This window comes from Parus major, chromosome 4, assembly GCF_001522545.3.
Source record: "Parus major isolate Abel chromosome 4, Parus_major1.1, whole genome shotgun sequence".
Classification (NCBI taxonomy): Eukaryota; Metazoa; Chordata; class Aves; order Passeriformes; family Paridae; genus Parus; species Parus major.
In genome coordinates this window covers 12802297-12816809 of record NC_031771.1, presented here as the reverse complement: position 1 = coordinate 12816809, position 14513 = coordinate 12802297, and the positions used below count along the sequence as shown (strand labels likewise).

The 14513-nt window shown below is 44.3% G+C and overlaps 1 protein-coding gene across 1 annotated transcript in view; it reads left to right on the top strand.

The window, feature by feature from the left end:
* The first annotated feature begins 8633 nt into the window (after window positions 1-8633).
* Window positions 8634-14513, top strand: part of HHIP (hedgehog interacting protein) — a 75637-nt gene continuing 69757 nt past the window's right edge. Inside the window, exon 1 of the mRNA XM_015625760.3 lies at window positions 8634-9380. Coding sequence (XP_015481246.1) covers window positions 9114-9380 — 267 coding nt within the window. The 5' untranslated portion in view covers window positions 8634-9113. The remainder of the gene's footprint in view (window positions 9381-14513) is intronic.

Genomic DNA, 14513 nt, shown 5'->3' with positions numbered 1-14513 from the left:
CCCATCAGTGAGTGAACTGATGCCTGCATTGAGAAAGGATGTAAAAAAAAATAAAATCATAATTAACCCATTTAAATGTTACATCTTTTCAGAATTCTCTCATGCTACTGGGTGGATCTCAAGATAAAGTGTGGAATCCTGTTCCAGAAGTCTCTAAATTAAGGATTGGTAAGAAGGAAGCACAGGACTGTATCCCCATCAAGTTATTTTTCTAGAGGTGTCTTATTTATGTCCTACATGACTCCCTCCCTGTAGGAAAGCAGAAAGACAATTATTATGTTATCTGCTTGAAATTACATTTTTAGCATTGTGTTCAAATCAGTACTAAAACTCTAAAACTCTGTCTTGTATCCAAAAATACTGGAAAATTTAGAATTATTACCTGCCCACTCAGCTCTGTCAAAACCATTTGATTGTGCAGACTTCCAGACTAGTTCACTGACTTCTTGGTGCAACAGCACTCTCAGGGAACATGCAGCTGTCACTTAGAAGTGTTTCCCAAAGTTTTGTCTATACAGATTACCTCCTCCTGAGACGTGCAAGTGCCCCTGGTGTTAAAGTTCAAACCCTTTGGAAAGCCATGCTTGGTGGAGCGATACACAAGCCTCCCAAAAGAACTGAATGTTTGGTGTGGGGTTCTACTAAAAAAAACACAGGTCCAGAGAGAACAACCCACATAGTCCCTCTGCTCCTTCAAGCTGCCAGAGGCACAGGATTCAAATGTCCTCAGAGCCTTCCTTCCTTACATATATTCAGATAAGTTTATCATAAACAGTTCCACAGGAGTGCATCTCAGACTCTACATTAGAAAAAAAATGACTGCTGGAACAAAGAATTCCCTCCTGAACATCCAGCTGACCCCTGAGTTTCCACAAAATGTTGAGTGGCAATAGGAACTCATCTGACTCCCGCTGATACTTGGCTGACTTGCTAGCAAGATCCAACAACTCATCCATGTCATAGACATTGTCCTGCAAACAGTGTATTTCCATATTAAAAATCACTAAGTATCATTATTCCACTGGATGGATCTCAAAAAATCGATCCTTCGTGAAAGTCTGAATGGTGACCTATACCTACTAATCTTGTCCCAAGCACAGAAAGTAGTCTGTAACTTTGTATAATGCTATGATTCTGTTCTAAAATTTTTCATTCTAAAAAATTATATGGGGAGCAGAAAAAGTTAAAAAGCTGGAAAAATGATGACTTTAAATCATGTTTTTGCCCAAATTAAAACCAAATCTCTGCTGTAAGGGTTAAGTGCAGTCTGTTTACCTCATTCAGACAACATCTAGTCTGCAGTGACCATTCCTTGGGAAATTAGGGATTCCCTCACATCTGTAACAAATTACATGGAGCAGTACAGCTCATCCTTAAAGTTCATTTGATAGTGATTGTAATACATGCCTTAAGGTTAGGATGAAGTGCTTAACTCAACCACTAGATTATATGAAGATTTCAAATGCTGCAGAAACAAGGCTGCATATGGAAGTTCTGTGATTGAGGACAACTCACCTGGAAATCAAGGCTATCATTGTTCATATCCTACCACAGGCAGACCACATTCATAGGGAGAACGCTACTATCCAATGGAGAAAGAAACATGCAATAGACTAGAGGAGTTTTCTATTAGAGCTGTCCAGGAACAGATGGTTCCAGCATCTGCTATTGTCTCTCCTTATCCTTGTGTAATTTATTTATTTTTTAAAATGTGGTTCGGCCTTAAGTTCAGTCAAAGTTCATCTGGCATCCACATCAGTTTACATCTTTATCCAAAGATCTTCTTTGTTCATGCATCTTACAGTCAAATGAAAGAAATTACTCACACATTGCCACCTGTGTATGAACCCACCACCTACTTAGATTTATTTCTCACCAAAGTTAATGGGCTCTTTACCTCAAGGTTTGAAGAATTTAGATAGTCCAATCTGTCTTTGAAGACCACATTCCTGGCAGAATAGTATCAGGCTGCAGAACCAGGGAGTCCCAAAACCTGATGGTTTGACAGTACTCTGTGTGGCTGAAGCAGCTTTATGGCCACATCCTAAGCTACTGGCCAAACAAGTGCTGGCATTCCCTTTTAATTACTGTGAACCTGAGTATGGCTTTTGGTTAAAGGTTCGCTATTGTACATAATCTAAGATCCATATGCTTGAAATTTGCCGTGCATCACAGGAGTTTGCAGGCAGGGGGGCAAGCAGGCCAAACTGAGTGACTTCCGTGATGGATTCCCAAAGAACACCCTCTGTAAAAATTAGCTTTTTACAAAATCTCCTTCCACCAGCTTTTTCTTTACATGACTGGGACTCAGGCTACAGCTTTAATCCTCTCCAGACTGATCTCATCCGGTCAGTATTCAGGCTGGTAACACAGTGTTCCCAATGCCCCTTCAGGGAAACAAGATGGAAAAAGTAAAGGAAAGAAAGGTTAAAATTTCACTGACCACATAGGTCAGTGGTGACAAGTTTCCAAGACAGGCACTTGGAAACGATTGCCTGTTGTATGTGTGACACTGCACAGAAGTGCACACTAGCCTGCAGAGCTCACGTGTGATGCCAGAAACATGAGGCAGTGTTCAGCTCCGCTCAGAATCGCTTAACATGGCAGAATGACTGATTTGGGCCAGGCTGCTAGCACGGGGCTGAGGATGTGTGTCAGGTTCAGTGCCATGTGCCAGGGCCGTGGGTAGCAGTGTGAACAATGCACCGAAGAGCAGTTGTAATAGAGCTGAACTCCTTACTTTCCAAGAGATAAATTATGGTACTGAACTCGAGACATCTTTCTGAAAACTGCATCACACATATGAATTGGACACATGCTGTTCCAGAAAAATATGTGGCAATGTTTGCTGACTCCACTGTTATTTTCCATTTGTGTGAGATAAGTTTTTTATTGTTTGTAAAGTGGCCTCAAGTTAACGTAGCATATATGCCTGGTATGCAGCAATGCTGTACACAGTGACTTAGCATGTATTATAAAAAAGCTAGTACCAAGAACTTCCCCAAGCTTCCATATCAAATAGGAATTGACTCACACTGATCTATGGAACAAAGGGAAATGCACATGCACCATATCAACACAGGGAAAACCTGTGGAATCCTGTCTGACATCCCAGTCATTGGGCAGCTCACAGCAGAGCCTCGTAACCATTTACTTTTAACACTGCCAGGAAAAAAAATTCTGTCCCCATGCTCAGCAGGCCACAAAGAATACTAGGCACAAATATTTAAGTCCATTATTTATTTCTGGCATGCACAATATCACTTATTCAGAAAGACCTTTGGTAGGTATTAGAAGCATTTCAGAGTTCCCTGTTGACATCTTATGCAAATCATTCCTACAGCAAGTTATGGATACTTCAAACACTGGAGCAAGGCACAGCAAACACGTGGCTTGTAAACTGCAGTATGGAGTGGGATTACCACAGTCCCTGCCAGGAAAGAAAGATTTTTCCCACAGCAGCTTCCTTTGTCTCTTTGTAGCACACATAAATAGAGACCCGCTGTTGAGGTGAATTACAGCAGGTAGTGAAAGTATGCAGGCTATAGGCAAGAGGGCCTCTTGAGTCTTCATTCCCTCACAAAATGCCTTGCTTTATCTGCCTCCTAGTTAGACCAGCCCTCATTGCAAAACTGAACACACGTAATTGAAGGTTTGTGTTAGCAGCTGATGTGATGTGCTAAAACAATCTGCAGGTCTTAATCCCCAATGAGCCAATCAAGTGGAGTTAACGTCAGTCCAATACTGCTTTTGTACACAGACAGGAATCAGGGTTTTTTTGAAGTCTTGTGTAGAGAGGAGACGCATTAGTTTACACACTCAAATGGTCCAGGTGGTTTCAGCTGGGTTAGAAGATTTCTAAGAGCCGTGGGGAAATCCGTGGTAAAGGCATACCATAAAAACCTTTCTGTGACTGTCTGAGCACCTATTTTCCCATAAAAAATATCCTAACAAGTCCTGTTCATTCATGCTACACCAGCTTTCACACCTTGTATTTGTGGTATGCAAAGACAAGCAACATGTTATTCTCAACCCCATGAAATTATGTGGGCTATAATATAGGGTGGGGAGAACCAACCAGAAATGTTCTGACGAACTGAAAAAATTCTGTTACATCACAAACAGAAATATAAGCAAAAATATAATGGTTTTATAACCTTCTGACTAACCACAAGACACTTTAATGAAACCATTCCAGCAGTTTTCCTTCTTCATTACCAGAGGAGTGCTACAGGGAGTGCACTTGTGGAGTTCACAGCTGTGGGGAACTCCTGCCATTAAGACTGTCCCAGAGTCAGAGTTTCCTGGTATTTCAGCTCTCTGCCCTGAAGCCACAGGAACCCCAGCCCCAGTGATGCAGCCCAGAATCAGAAAAAACTCTCCACTTCTAATGGGACTCTCAGGACAGTTAGGCTTTCATCCAAAAAAAAGCCAGAAGCACAGGAGCCCAGACTGCCAAACCTTGAAACTCCTGCCCATGTCCTCATTCCAAATTTCCAGATTCCTGTGTCTCTGTCCATCTAGCTGACAGAAAACAGGGAGATGGGAACTTGAAGTCTACTGCAGCTAAGGCAGAAGCCTCAGAACTTGGGCTCTCAAGCTCGGTGTTGTTTCAAAGTAATTTATACAAACTATGTGACCTTTTGAAAGATTTTTCTGCTTTCCCCTCTAAATGAAACAGACAAAATTTCAAATTAAAGGCTTTTTTTTTAAAGAATTTAATCTGGAAATGGAACTCTAGTTTTGAGCATCTACAGCATCCATGACTGAGTGTTTCCTACTGGTCTATGATACAGAGTAAATCCCAATAAGACCACAGACTTTTAGAATATTTGAAGTCAGAAGGGACCCATAGGGATCATCAAGCCCTACTTACTCCCTGCTCTTCATAGAACTACCTAGACTGAAAAGGAATCATTGGCTTCACAAGACATCCTACAGTTTATACAAGGACTCAATGAAAAATGTAATGGTAATGACATATGGAGAGATTTCACCCTCAAATAAGTGGTTCTTAAAAAAAAAAAAAAGAAAAAAGCTTTTTTGTCTTTACAAAATAAATGTGTTTCAGGAGTTCAACTCAAATTCCAGCTAAAACAAGAGCAGAGGCTCTCTCCCAAGGACTGAAGTACACCTGCTTTATCTAGCTGTGTTCTTGATATACAGGCATGATGCTCCCCTACTAGTATCTGAAATACCACAATTTCTCAGAATATTGTAATTTCATAACATTGTCCTTTCCAAGCCTGCTCCAACACTGCAATATTCATCTTCAATATATGCTAGGTATTTGCCACCAGTGTGGAAGGCTGGAATTTAGCCCTGCTGAAGACAAACCACATGGAAAGTTTCCCTGTGAATCACAACAATATGTAAATCTGTGTCATCAAACAGCATCTGTTGGTAGTTTAGGGATGATCTGATGCTACTGTTTGCTTCTATCAAACCTGGTGCCATGAAATCACTTTGCCCAGCTTCTGCTCCTATCTGCAAACTCCTGGGATAGCTGTATTTCCCAAAACTGACTCTAGCTGCTACATGTAATTACACATTTCCTCTTTTGTTCAAACTGCTGGTGAGTTCACGGACCTAGAATCATCAAGGTTGGCAAAGGCCTCCAAGATCACCAAGTCCAACCTTTGACTGAGTACCACAACACCAACTAAACCACAGTACTATATGCCATGTCCAGTTTGTTTTTGAACATTCCACAGATTTCACCCCTCCCTGGACAGTCTGTTCCAATGCTTTAACCAACCTTTCACTGAAAAAATTCTTCCTGGTGTCCAACAGGTCTTCAAACCTGAAAGCTGAATTCCTTTTCCAAATATGTATAACAAAATAGTTTGAGAAACTTGAGGAAGTTCAAGTGCATGCCACCATCAGCCTTACACTGACACATTCAATCCACATGATACTGGTAGCCAAGGATATATCATTAGATACATAATAATACCCATTAATTAAAGTAATGGTGTAACTAAGCACAGTCCATCTCCCAGGCAAAAACAGAAGAAAATCTAGCTACTTTCAAACAGTGTGGCAGAAACAGATTCCTTTTTTAAAACTTTCTAACCCTTTCACACATAATTGCACTGTAACCCAAAGATTCTTACAACCTACAAAAATTCTCATCTACGTCTGAAGAAATAACAGAATTTATTCAACTCACATATGGCATCACCATGTTTAATTATTTCTAGTAATGAACTTCATGTGACAGATCCAGGTCGCCTTAAAAAACTGACATGTTTATTATCCATATTTCTTATGTGTATGTTTTTACTTTGTAAGCATTCCCTTATCTCTGTTTATCAGAGACTAGAAGTCACCTGAAGTCAACAGTCTCAACTAGCATATACTAACATTGATCTTAACTTTGAATTATTAAAATTAAAATAAAATACTGTACCAACCAAGAAAAATGCTTCATTAAAAAAGAAGCCAACTTGTACTTTTAAAGAGTGGAAAGGAACATTAGATTAAGTCGAGTCTTCTTGCACAAAATCCTGAGAATCAGCAATTTCTATTTAGAGGTTTTAAAGAACCTTCAACCTTCTTCAAATTTTGCTTATACATCTTTACATTGTTGATGATACATACATGATCACCCCATCACTGTAGAGCTTGAAGTTTTGAGCACTTTTTATTATACAAGTTCAACAGCACATTCCACAGAATCTCTGGGAAATGTCTCCGTCATGCATGAATGTAAAATTTCTGTGTAGAAACAGCTCTACACAAACTAAGAAAACTAAGTTCTTTCTTAGTTTGGCAGCTTGGTCTAAAGCCCATTTTGGAAAATCTTTATTTAATTAATACACCTCAAACTCACCTCCTCTGAGAACTGGTATGGATATTTATGCCTATAGAGGGAAGGAGACACACAGACCTCCTGCTCTATCCTTAGGCCACCACAGTTCTGCCACAGTTCACAGTGTAACCCCCCTGTGAGGGATTTGCTTGGGAATAAGAGTGACTTTATTATGATATGTTATTGTGCTGTATAACAGAATCACTTTCATTTCAGAATAATCTATGCAGTACCCCAGAGTAATGGAAAGGGCACAGCTGCTGTTGTAGAACTGCACTGGTACAGCTCTGCCATGTCAGGTTGCTCACGGAACAAGTCTGTGTAAAGCAGAACTCTTTTCTAAAACTACAAAGCAAGGATACTGTTTCTCAGGAACACACTCTCATTTCACTCATGAAATAACACAAGTGATGAAGCCCAAGCTGCACCACAGGCCTTCCCTACTGATGGGGATATGGCTCAAGCCTGGCTTAGGAAAACCTTCAGTCAGATGAGAGTCAGTGGCAAGACAAGGGGTAGTCGTGAGTTGCCTTCAAAAATGCACTTGAAGGGAGAGGAAAGAGTCTTTGTGTTTACTCAGTAATTTATTTGATATGCATTTATCCATGCCAAACTCCTATTTAGCTCAGTGTGGCTGTTTAAGAGCTCAAGTGTAAATATGAAGAGACTCACTTTGTTTGATGAAAAACAGGAACAGGAACAGGGCCTAGTTGGTTTAAAGATACCTGTGCAGGTGAGGAACTTGATGCAATATTTGTTGCCCTTTCTCCCTCCTAAAGGGGATCTTTGGGTACACCCCAATTTTTCTTCAGTTTCTGGGATGAGTAGCCAGTCCCTGGTAAACACACCTCTGACTCTGGTCTGTCCTTTGCCTCCAAGTCAGCAGCTGTAGCTGCACCTGCACCACAGCCCCCTCTGAGGGCTTACCCTAGGCTGGAGTTCTATGGGCTTCCATCTTTTTCCTCCATTTCACCTCTTCCCTTTCTGGATGGCTTCTGGCCTCACAGGTGCTTTCTTGCCACCAAGAGCCAGGTACTGGGACCTTCCTGCTCTTCCCACTCTCAGGTCTCCCGTTCTCGGCCCCTCACCCCCCACATGCCACTCCCTCACACCTTTGGAGATGGCCGCCGTGCCGGCCTCACCAGCAGGTTGTACTTGGGTCACCGCACCCGCACACACCAAGGGTCGGCCAGCTCGCGGCACCTTCGGGGCAGCCACGGTGCCGAAGCCCCGCTGGAAAAAGCTACCGGGAGCGGAGGGCAGCTCTCGCCTTCGACGCCCGCCCCGCGCTTGGCCCCACGCCTCTGGAACCTTCCATGGCGTTGGGGATGAGCTGTGGGGGCAATGGGCGGTCGCGGCCGAGCCGAAAGCCGAGGGAGCCCTACCTCGGGCGCCGCGGCCGTCGGGGGCGCAGGACCCACCTACGGCACTCGCCTTCCGCCGGGCACCGCCGCGATCCCATCGCTTCCCGCCGACACAGGGCAGCGGGAAGCCGCCCGCCCCCTCCCTCCCTCTCTCCGCCGGCCCTCCAGGAGGCCCGGCTCCCGCTCCCCCGCGGGGAAAGGGACAGCCGGATGCCCTGGCGGGGGAATCTCCTCGGGGCGGGGCCCGCCGCCGCTCCCTCCCGCCGGGCGCGGCCCCCGCGCCGCTCCCGCTTCCCGGCGGGCCCCCACGGGCGGCACGCGCGGCCGGTGGATGCCGCCGGGTGACGTGCAGGGCGCGCGGTGGCAGCACCTCCCCGCGCGCCGCTTAAAAAGAAGAAGAAAAGAGGGAGCGAAACATGAGAGCCCGGACGAGCCGCAGCCGCCGCCGCCGCCGGCAGCAGCAGCAGCAGCGGAGGGGGCATCGCCCGGCCCGGCCGCCGCCGCAGTCCCGCCGCGGGGACACCCTTCCTATGGGACGACAAGTGAAGGGCTGCTGCCGCCGCCCGCTGCCCGGCCCCCCCCGAGCCTCGGCGCTTCGGCGCGGCAGCGGCAGCTGCTAAAACCTGTGCCGCTCGCACAACTTCGCCGGCTTCGAGCATCCTCCCGCCGGGGCTCGGGGGCTCGGTTCCCCCCCGTTGCTGCCTCTTTGCGTCCGCCTTTTTGGAAGAAGCGGCGGTGGCCGAGGTGCTATTCCTCCGTCGGCGCTTTAGCCGCCTCCAGACTTATTCTCCTCCAGACTTTCCCCTTCTGGGGGAGGGAGGTGGTTTCCTGATCTGAAGTGCAAAGAAAAGTCAGTGGGATTCCCCTCCTTCCTTCTCCCCCCACCCACCCCCCCCCCACCCCCGGTTTGGGTGCATTCACACGCTCCCTCAGGCATGATGCTCAAGATGCTGCCGTTTAAGCTGCTGCTGGTGGCCGTGGTTCTGTGCTTCTTCGAGGGGGATGCCAAGTTTGGGGAGAGCGGCGCCCGGAGGAGAAGGTGCCTCAACGGGACCCCGCCGCGGCGGCTGAAGAAGCGGGACCGGCGGGTGCTGTCCCCGGAGGCCCCGGGCGGCGGGGAGGCGATGTGCCGCGGCCTCTACCCCCGCCTGTCCTGCTGCTCCCGCTCCGAGGCGCAGGGACTACCGCACGGCGAGGCCAAGGTAGGTATTACCTGGGGCTGCGCCGGACTTTGGGGGAGGTTTTTGGTGTTGTAGGTTTTTTTTTATTATTTTTGCGCCGAGCCACGCACCGGCCGCGAACCTGCCGCGTTCCCACGCGGGTGGGGGCGATGCCGCGGCGGGGCGCGGCCGCTCCTGCCCGGGGGGCGAGGGCGCGGCGGGAGCGGGATCCGGGTTCGGGTCTGGCGCTGCCTCGGGAGGCACGGGGAGCCGGCGCAGGTCCGCGCCCGGAGGGGACACGGCAGCCCCGCGGGGGGAGCGCCGTGCCGGCTCTACCGCCGGCTCTGCCTCCGAGCTACTTTTAGTCCGCAGCGCCCGAGTTTCTGGCGGCGGCCCCGGCGCCGGTCCCGTCCCCGTGCAGCGGTGCAGGGCCGCCCGCAGGTACCGCCGCTGCCCAGGCGCGGCTGCGGGGAAGGGCGGAGGAGCCGGGCGGGCTCCCGGCAGCGGCAGCGAAGGGGATGTGCCCTCGCCCGGCGGTGCCATCCGGGTTGGGTTTTTCCTGGGGTGAAAAATCGTGTCCAGTTTCCTCCACACGCTTACTTCGGGAGGGGGTCTGGATAGTGGCTTGATGCCGGTGTACCAACATTCCGTGATGCTACTCACGGTTCCGTGTATCAGCGCCGAAAGCCCCCCGCAGTGTCCGCTGTGGAACCCCGGTCTCCCGGCTCTTGGCCAGGGCCGGTGTCTCACCAGGTGCCGTGGGATACTCTGCTGAATGCTTTTCCACATTACCTGGCAGCCTCTCTGCCCAATTTCAAGCTGCGGTCATGTGAAGGGAAGCACCTTCTCTGCTCACCGATTTCTTAAAATTGTCAAGTTCTTTGCATCCTTTAGCAAGTTAAATTCTGCTTATCAGCCTGTTGCTTACATTTTCAAGCGCGTGGGTACCTAACCAGGCAGGACCGTGTTTGATAAGCTGTGCTGTGCTGGCCAGTGCTGCATCCGGGGGTACGCACAGGGAAGTTGCTGAATAATGTCATTAAGAAGCACTGTGCATGAAACAAACCATTAGGTGTCTTTTTTGTCTTTTTTTTTTTTTCTTTTTAATTATTATTACTTTTTCTTTCCTTTTTTTTTAGAACATTTCATCCTCCTTTAGGTTTAATTAAGAATTCCTCAGTTACAACTCTCTAGTTGTCAAGGTCTGAGAGACTCTTGGAAAACTTGTGTTTCAGTCTTGCTGGCCCAAGCATAATAAAAAAAAATACCCAGCCTGAATCGAATTTTTATGCTCAGTTCACGGTAGATTTCACTCCATTCTCATGTAAACAGCTTCTACGAATCAACATATGTGTCTGGGTGGTATCTCTCACTTTGTTTTGTAACAAAAAGCCATATTGCATCATTTAATTTGCTCAAGTCATGCAAATAGGAAAAAATCAATAGGACAAAAAGGGGTCGACTTATCCTCCTCCCCACTAAACTGCTGCCCACACACAGAGTCCTGTTGCTTATGGCAAAAGAATAACAACAACACCATTGTGTTTGTTAGTTGGTTCACTAATGGGTGAAACTGGAGAACATCATTCTCCTTCAGTCCCCAGCTCTGTCCAAATGTTCATGCCTTTTGAGGGAGCATTTGTCCTACCCCCTCTATTCCCAGATGATTGAGAACTGTCTTACTGCAGGTTTTCAGCTGCAGATCTCTCTTTATTCATACCATATGCAGCAGCAGTTTGAGATTCAAGGCAGATATATTTCTTCATGTTGTCTAGAGACAGTGTCATTAGGCTCCTGTGTGATGATTGAATTAAACTATAACCACACACAGATAACCTGAAAGATCTAGCTGGAAAAAAAAAGGAGGGGGGGAAGGAAAAAAATAAAAGGACTGGAAAATATGTCCTTAATTCACCCTGTTTGCAATGTCTCAGTGGCATATATGCTACTGAGAATACTCAGTGCTTGGAGACCCTTGTGGTAATTGGTTGAAGGCAGTAAACTGGAAGTTCAATTTTGGTTAGTTTTCCATCCCCAGGCAGTTGAAGTGTTTATTCTTTTCTTACTATTACTTTAAAAGATCTTTTAATTCCTTTTCAGTGTGTTTTTTTTTTTCTTACTGAGGGTACTAAAACCTGATGTAAATGTGAGGAGGTGACCATATATGCCACAGTACCTATTTCTGAGCTGGTGAACCCATTTTGTATTTTCTTTAAAATATAAATTACATTTTTTAAGGAATGTTATTTTACAGGGTTGTAAAATCAGACTTTTTTCACTGAAGATTGTTTTTTATGAAACTCACAAATCTGCTTTACCATTATCTGACAAACATATATGTTTTAAAAAAAATTCAAAATATATGTCATTTATACTTGACAGAATGGGGTGATCATTCTGTAAAAGACATGGCAAAGTATTATGGTATACCTTTGAATGTAACTTTTCTAAAAGCTCATTTTTTTTTTAAACTGTGTTTTACTACAGTTCCCAAACCACCTTTTTTAAACTCCATCATCTACTTGCATGATGGAGTGGCCATGCCATTAACAGAAATGTGAGCACTGCCATCTTTAAAAAAAAAATCTAAAAATTAATTGAGCATGCTTAGTATACATTCTAATAAGAGCTTCTTGGTTAAGGTGCTGGGTCTGTGAGAATTTTTGACCAAATTATTTATCTGTGCTTATAAATTCAAACACCACCTGCAGTTTTGGGAACAATAATGGAGCTACTGTAAAGAGCAGATACAACATTGCACTGGCTCATGTGAAAAATTTGTGTCCTGTTGTTGACATTTAACTCTTTTTCTGGCAATATCCTCTTGTTTATGAAGGGCTACTGCATCCCAGCCAAATATTGTAATATCAGTTTTTCTAAAAGTTTGCTTACAGCCTGATAGGCAAAGAAGTCCTCTCTACCTTGGATGGTTTCACAGCCAAGGCTGTCAAGGAATGGGTGAAAAGTAATTGTTTTCAAGTGTGCCCTTTTACAATCATTTGTTTGCTCTGGCTCTTTCATGAACAAAGGCTATTGTTGAACACATCCAACTAAACAAATAACTCATCTTGGGGTCCCTTTAACAGCTGCCTTAGTACAATGATCTATTTAAATATTACCCTAAAATTGAAACTGAACTCTTTAATGACATAATCCAGCACTATAATACAGAAGAGGCATATGTTCAACTCAACAGCTGAACAATCTCATCAGCACATGATTTTTAGACATAAATGTTTGTATATCAAATATGGCTAAATGTAATGACTTATTTCACTGGTTTTTTCCTTCTGTAAGCATCAAAATCCTACTACCTTTCTCTAACTAGATATGTTAGAGTACACAAGATAGATGACAATATTAGTCATAAAGAATTTCTGTCTATTGTGTCATCTTCTGTTTCTTCTTCTTTGCATTCTTCCTTCTGTTGATAAACCAATTTAGTATGCTGTGCTTTCCTGTGCATTCCAGGATTTATCTTACCTTTAGTCTACCCGTTTTACTTTCATGTGGCTAGAGATTAAAGGATGATCTTACAGATGTTGTAAATTAGTCAGCAGTAGGCATAATCATTATTAGGCATGTTGCAATAAATGTTTGGAAGTTTTACATATTTTCCAGAGCACAGTTAGTTTAAACCACTGCAGTTTGATGGTTTTACATATGACTTTAAAAACTGAAGCAGGAAATTAGTTTACATTTCTTCAAAAGACCAAAGCCACTGTCAACTTTAAGGTCATTTTCAAAGTAGACATCCAACAGAAAAAGCTTCATTTAAATAAGTATTTCAGAATCTGCTTAGAACTGGTTTAGTATACTCCAGGATAAATACATTATCGATTTACTGAAATTCAGAATAGAGACTTGTCCTATCTCCAAGCCAGTACAGAGTTACACATCAGACCTCACACAGAGCAAATGTTACCACCCGATTTTACTTGAGCATTCTAAAAGTTAAGTAACATTGTACTTGATTTTCAGATAATTGATTGACTCTCATTCCTTAATCTTCCGATTAGCTATTATATGACCAAGATTCATTCCAGAAATGACATGAGGGGGTGAATTCCTGTGGTTAATTCCTGGATAGCAGCTGCTCAGGGGGATTAGGATCCTTTTGTCTTAACTTTGAGGACTGAAATGTTGGCAAGCCTGTATCACCAGGCAACGTCAATTACGTTTTCCACAAGAAACAGTAAATTAGCTTTGCCATCCTGTAATTTATTTTTCCCGCCCATGTTCACAATGTGTTCTGGAGTCTTCCAGTAGAAGTACAGTTTTATATCTGCATCTCTGTGGAGTTAATTCAATAAACACACTGAATATTTACCTAGTAATACCTTGTGTTTACTTGCATTTCTAAACACACCATCACACTGTTACCACAAGAAAGCCTGAGATGAACTCCCTGATGAAAACTTCTGAGACTTCTGCAAACCAGGTGGTACTACTGCATGTAGGCGAGTACTTTGCAGGGTCTGTACTCACATTCCTTTCATGGAAGCACCAAAATGGGTCATTTCATCCTTACTTTAAGAGACAAGTGACATGATGTTCTTAAAAAGTAGCATTTAGTGGTTTTGCTCATCCCCTCTTGGCTTCAGACTCTGTTCTGTTTGGCAGCCAATGACCTGATGGAATTACATAGGCTCCTTCCCTGTATCAGAATCACAGCATCCCTTAGGAAAGTCCAGCCTAGTGCAGAATATTGTCTCAACAGCATAGATTGCTGCAAGCATGCCCAGTTTCTACTACCTGGACTGCAATCCTAGGCAGTATTCAAATTCAAAGTTTTAGTTCTTATGTATTTTGTTAGTTTATGGTAGTTATCATTATATTTTTAGTTCTTGTCTTCAAGATTTACTGTATTAGAACAACATCTGGAACTTAAGAAAGAAGACTAAGGTTAAGAATTCTGCTGCTATGGCCCAAATGGGCAATCTAGCAAAAGGCATCTAAACTTTTTCAGAAAAGAAGAGCCTGCAGCCATGGAAAAAATTCCAAAAAGAATTCAGGACTAATGCAAACCTTTTGCCATAATTGCAACCTGCAATTAATTGGTTACTGTCTTAAAGCTTAAAAAAAACCACTAGAAAACAAACACTTTACAAAATATGTGAGACAGTTATATTCTCAAGAAAGGTTTGAAGAGAGATGATATACTATGTGTGGCAG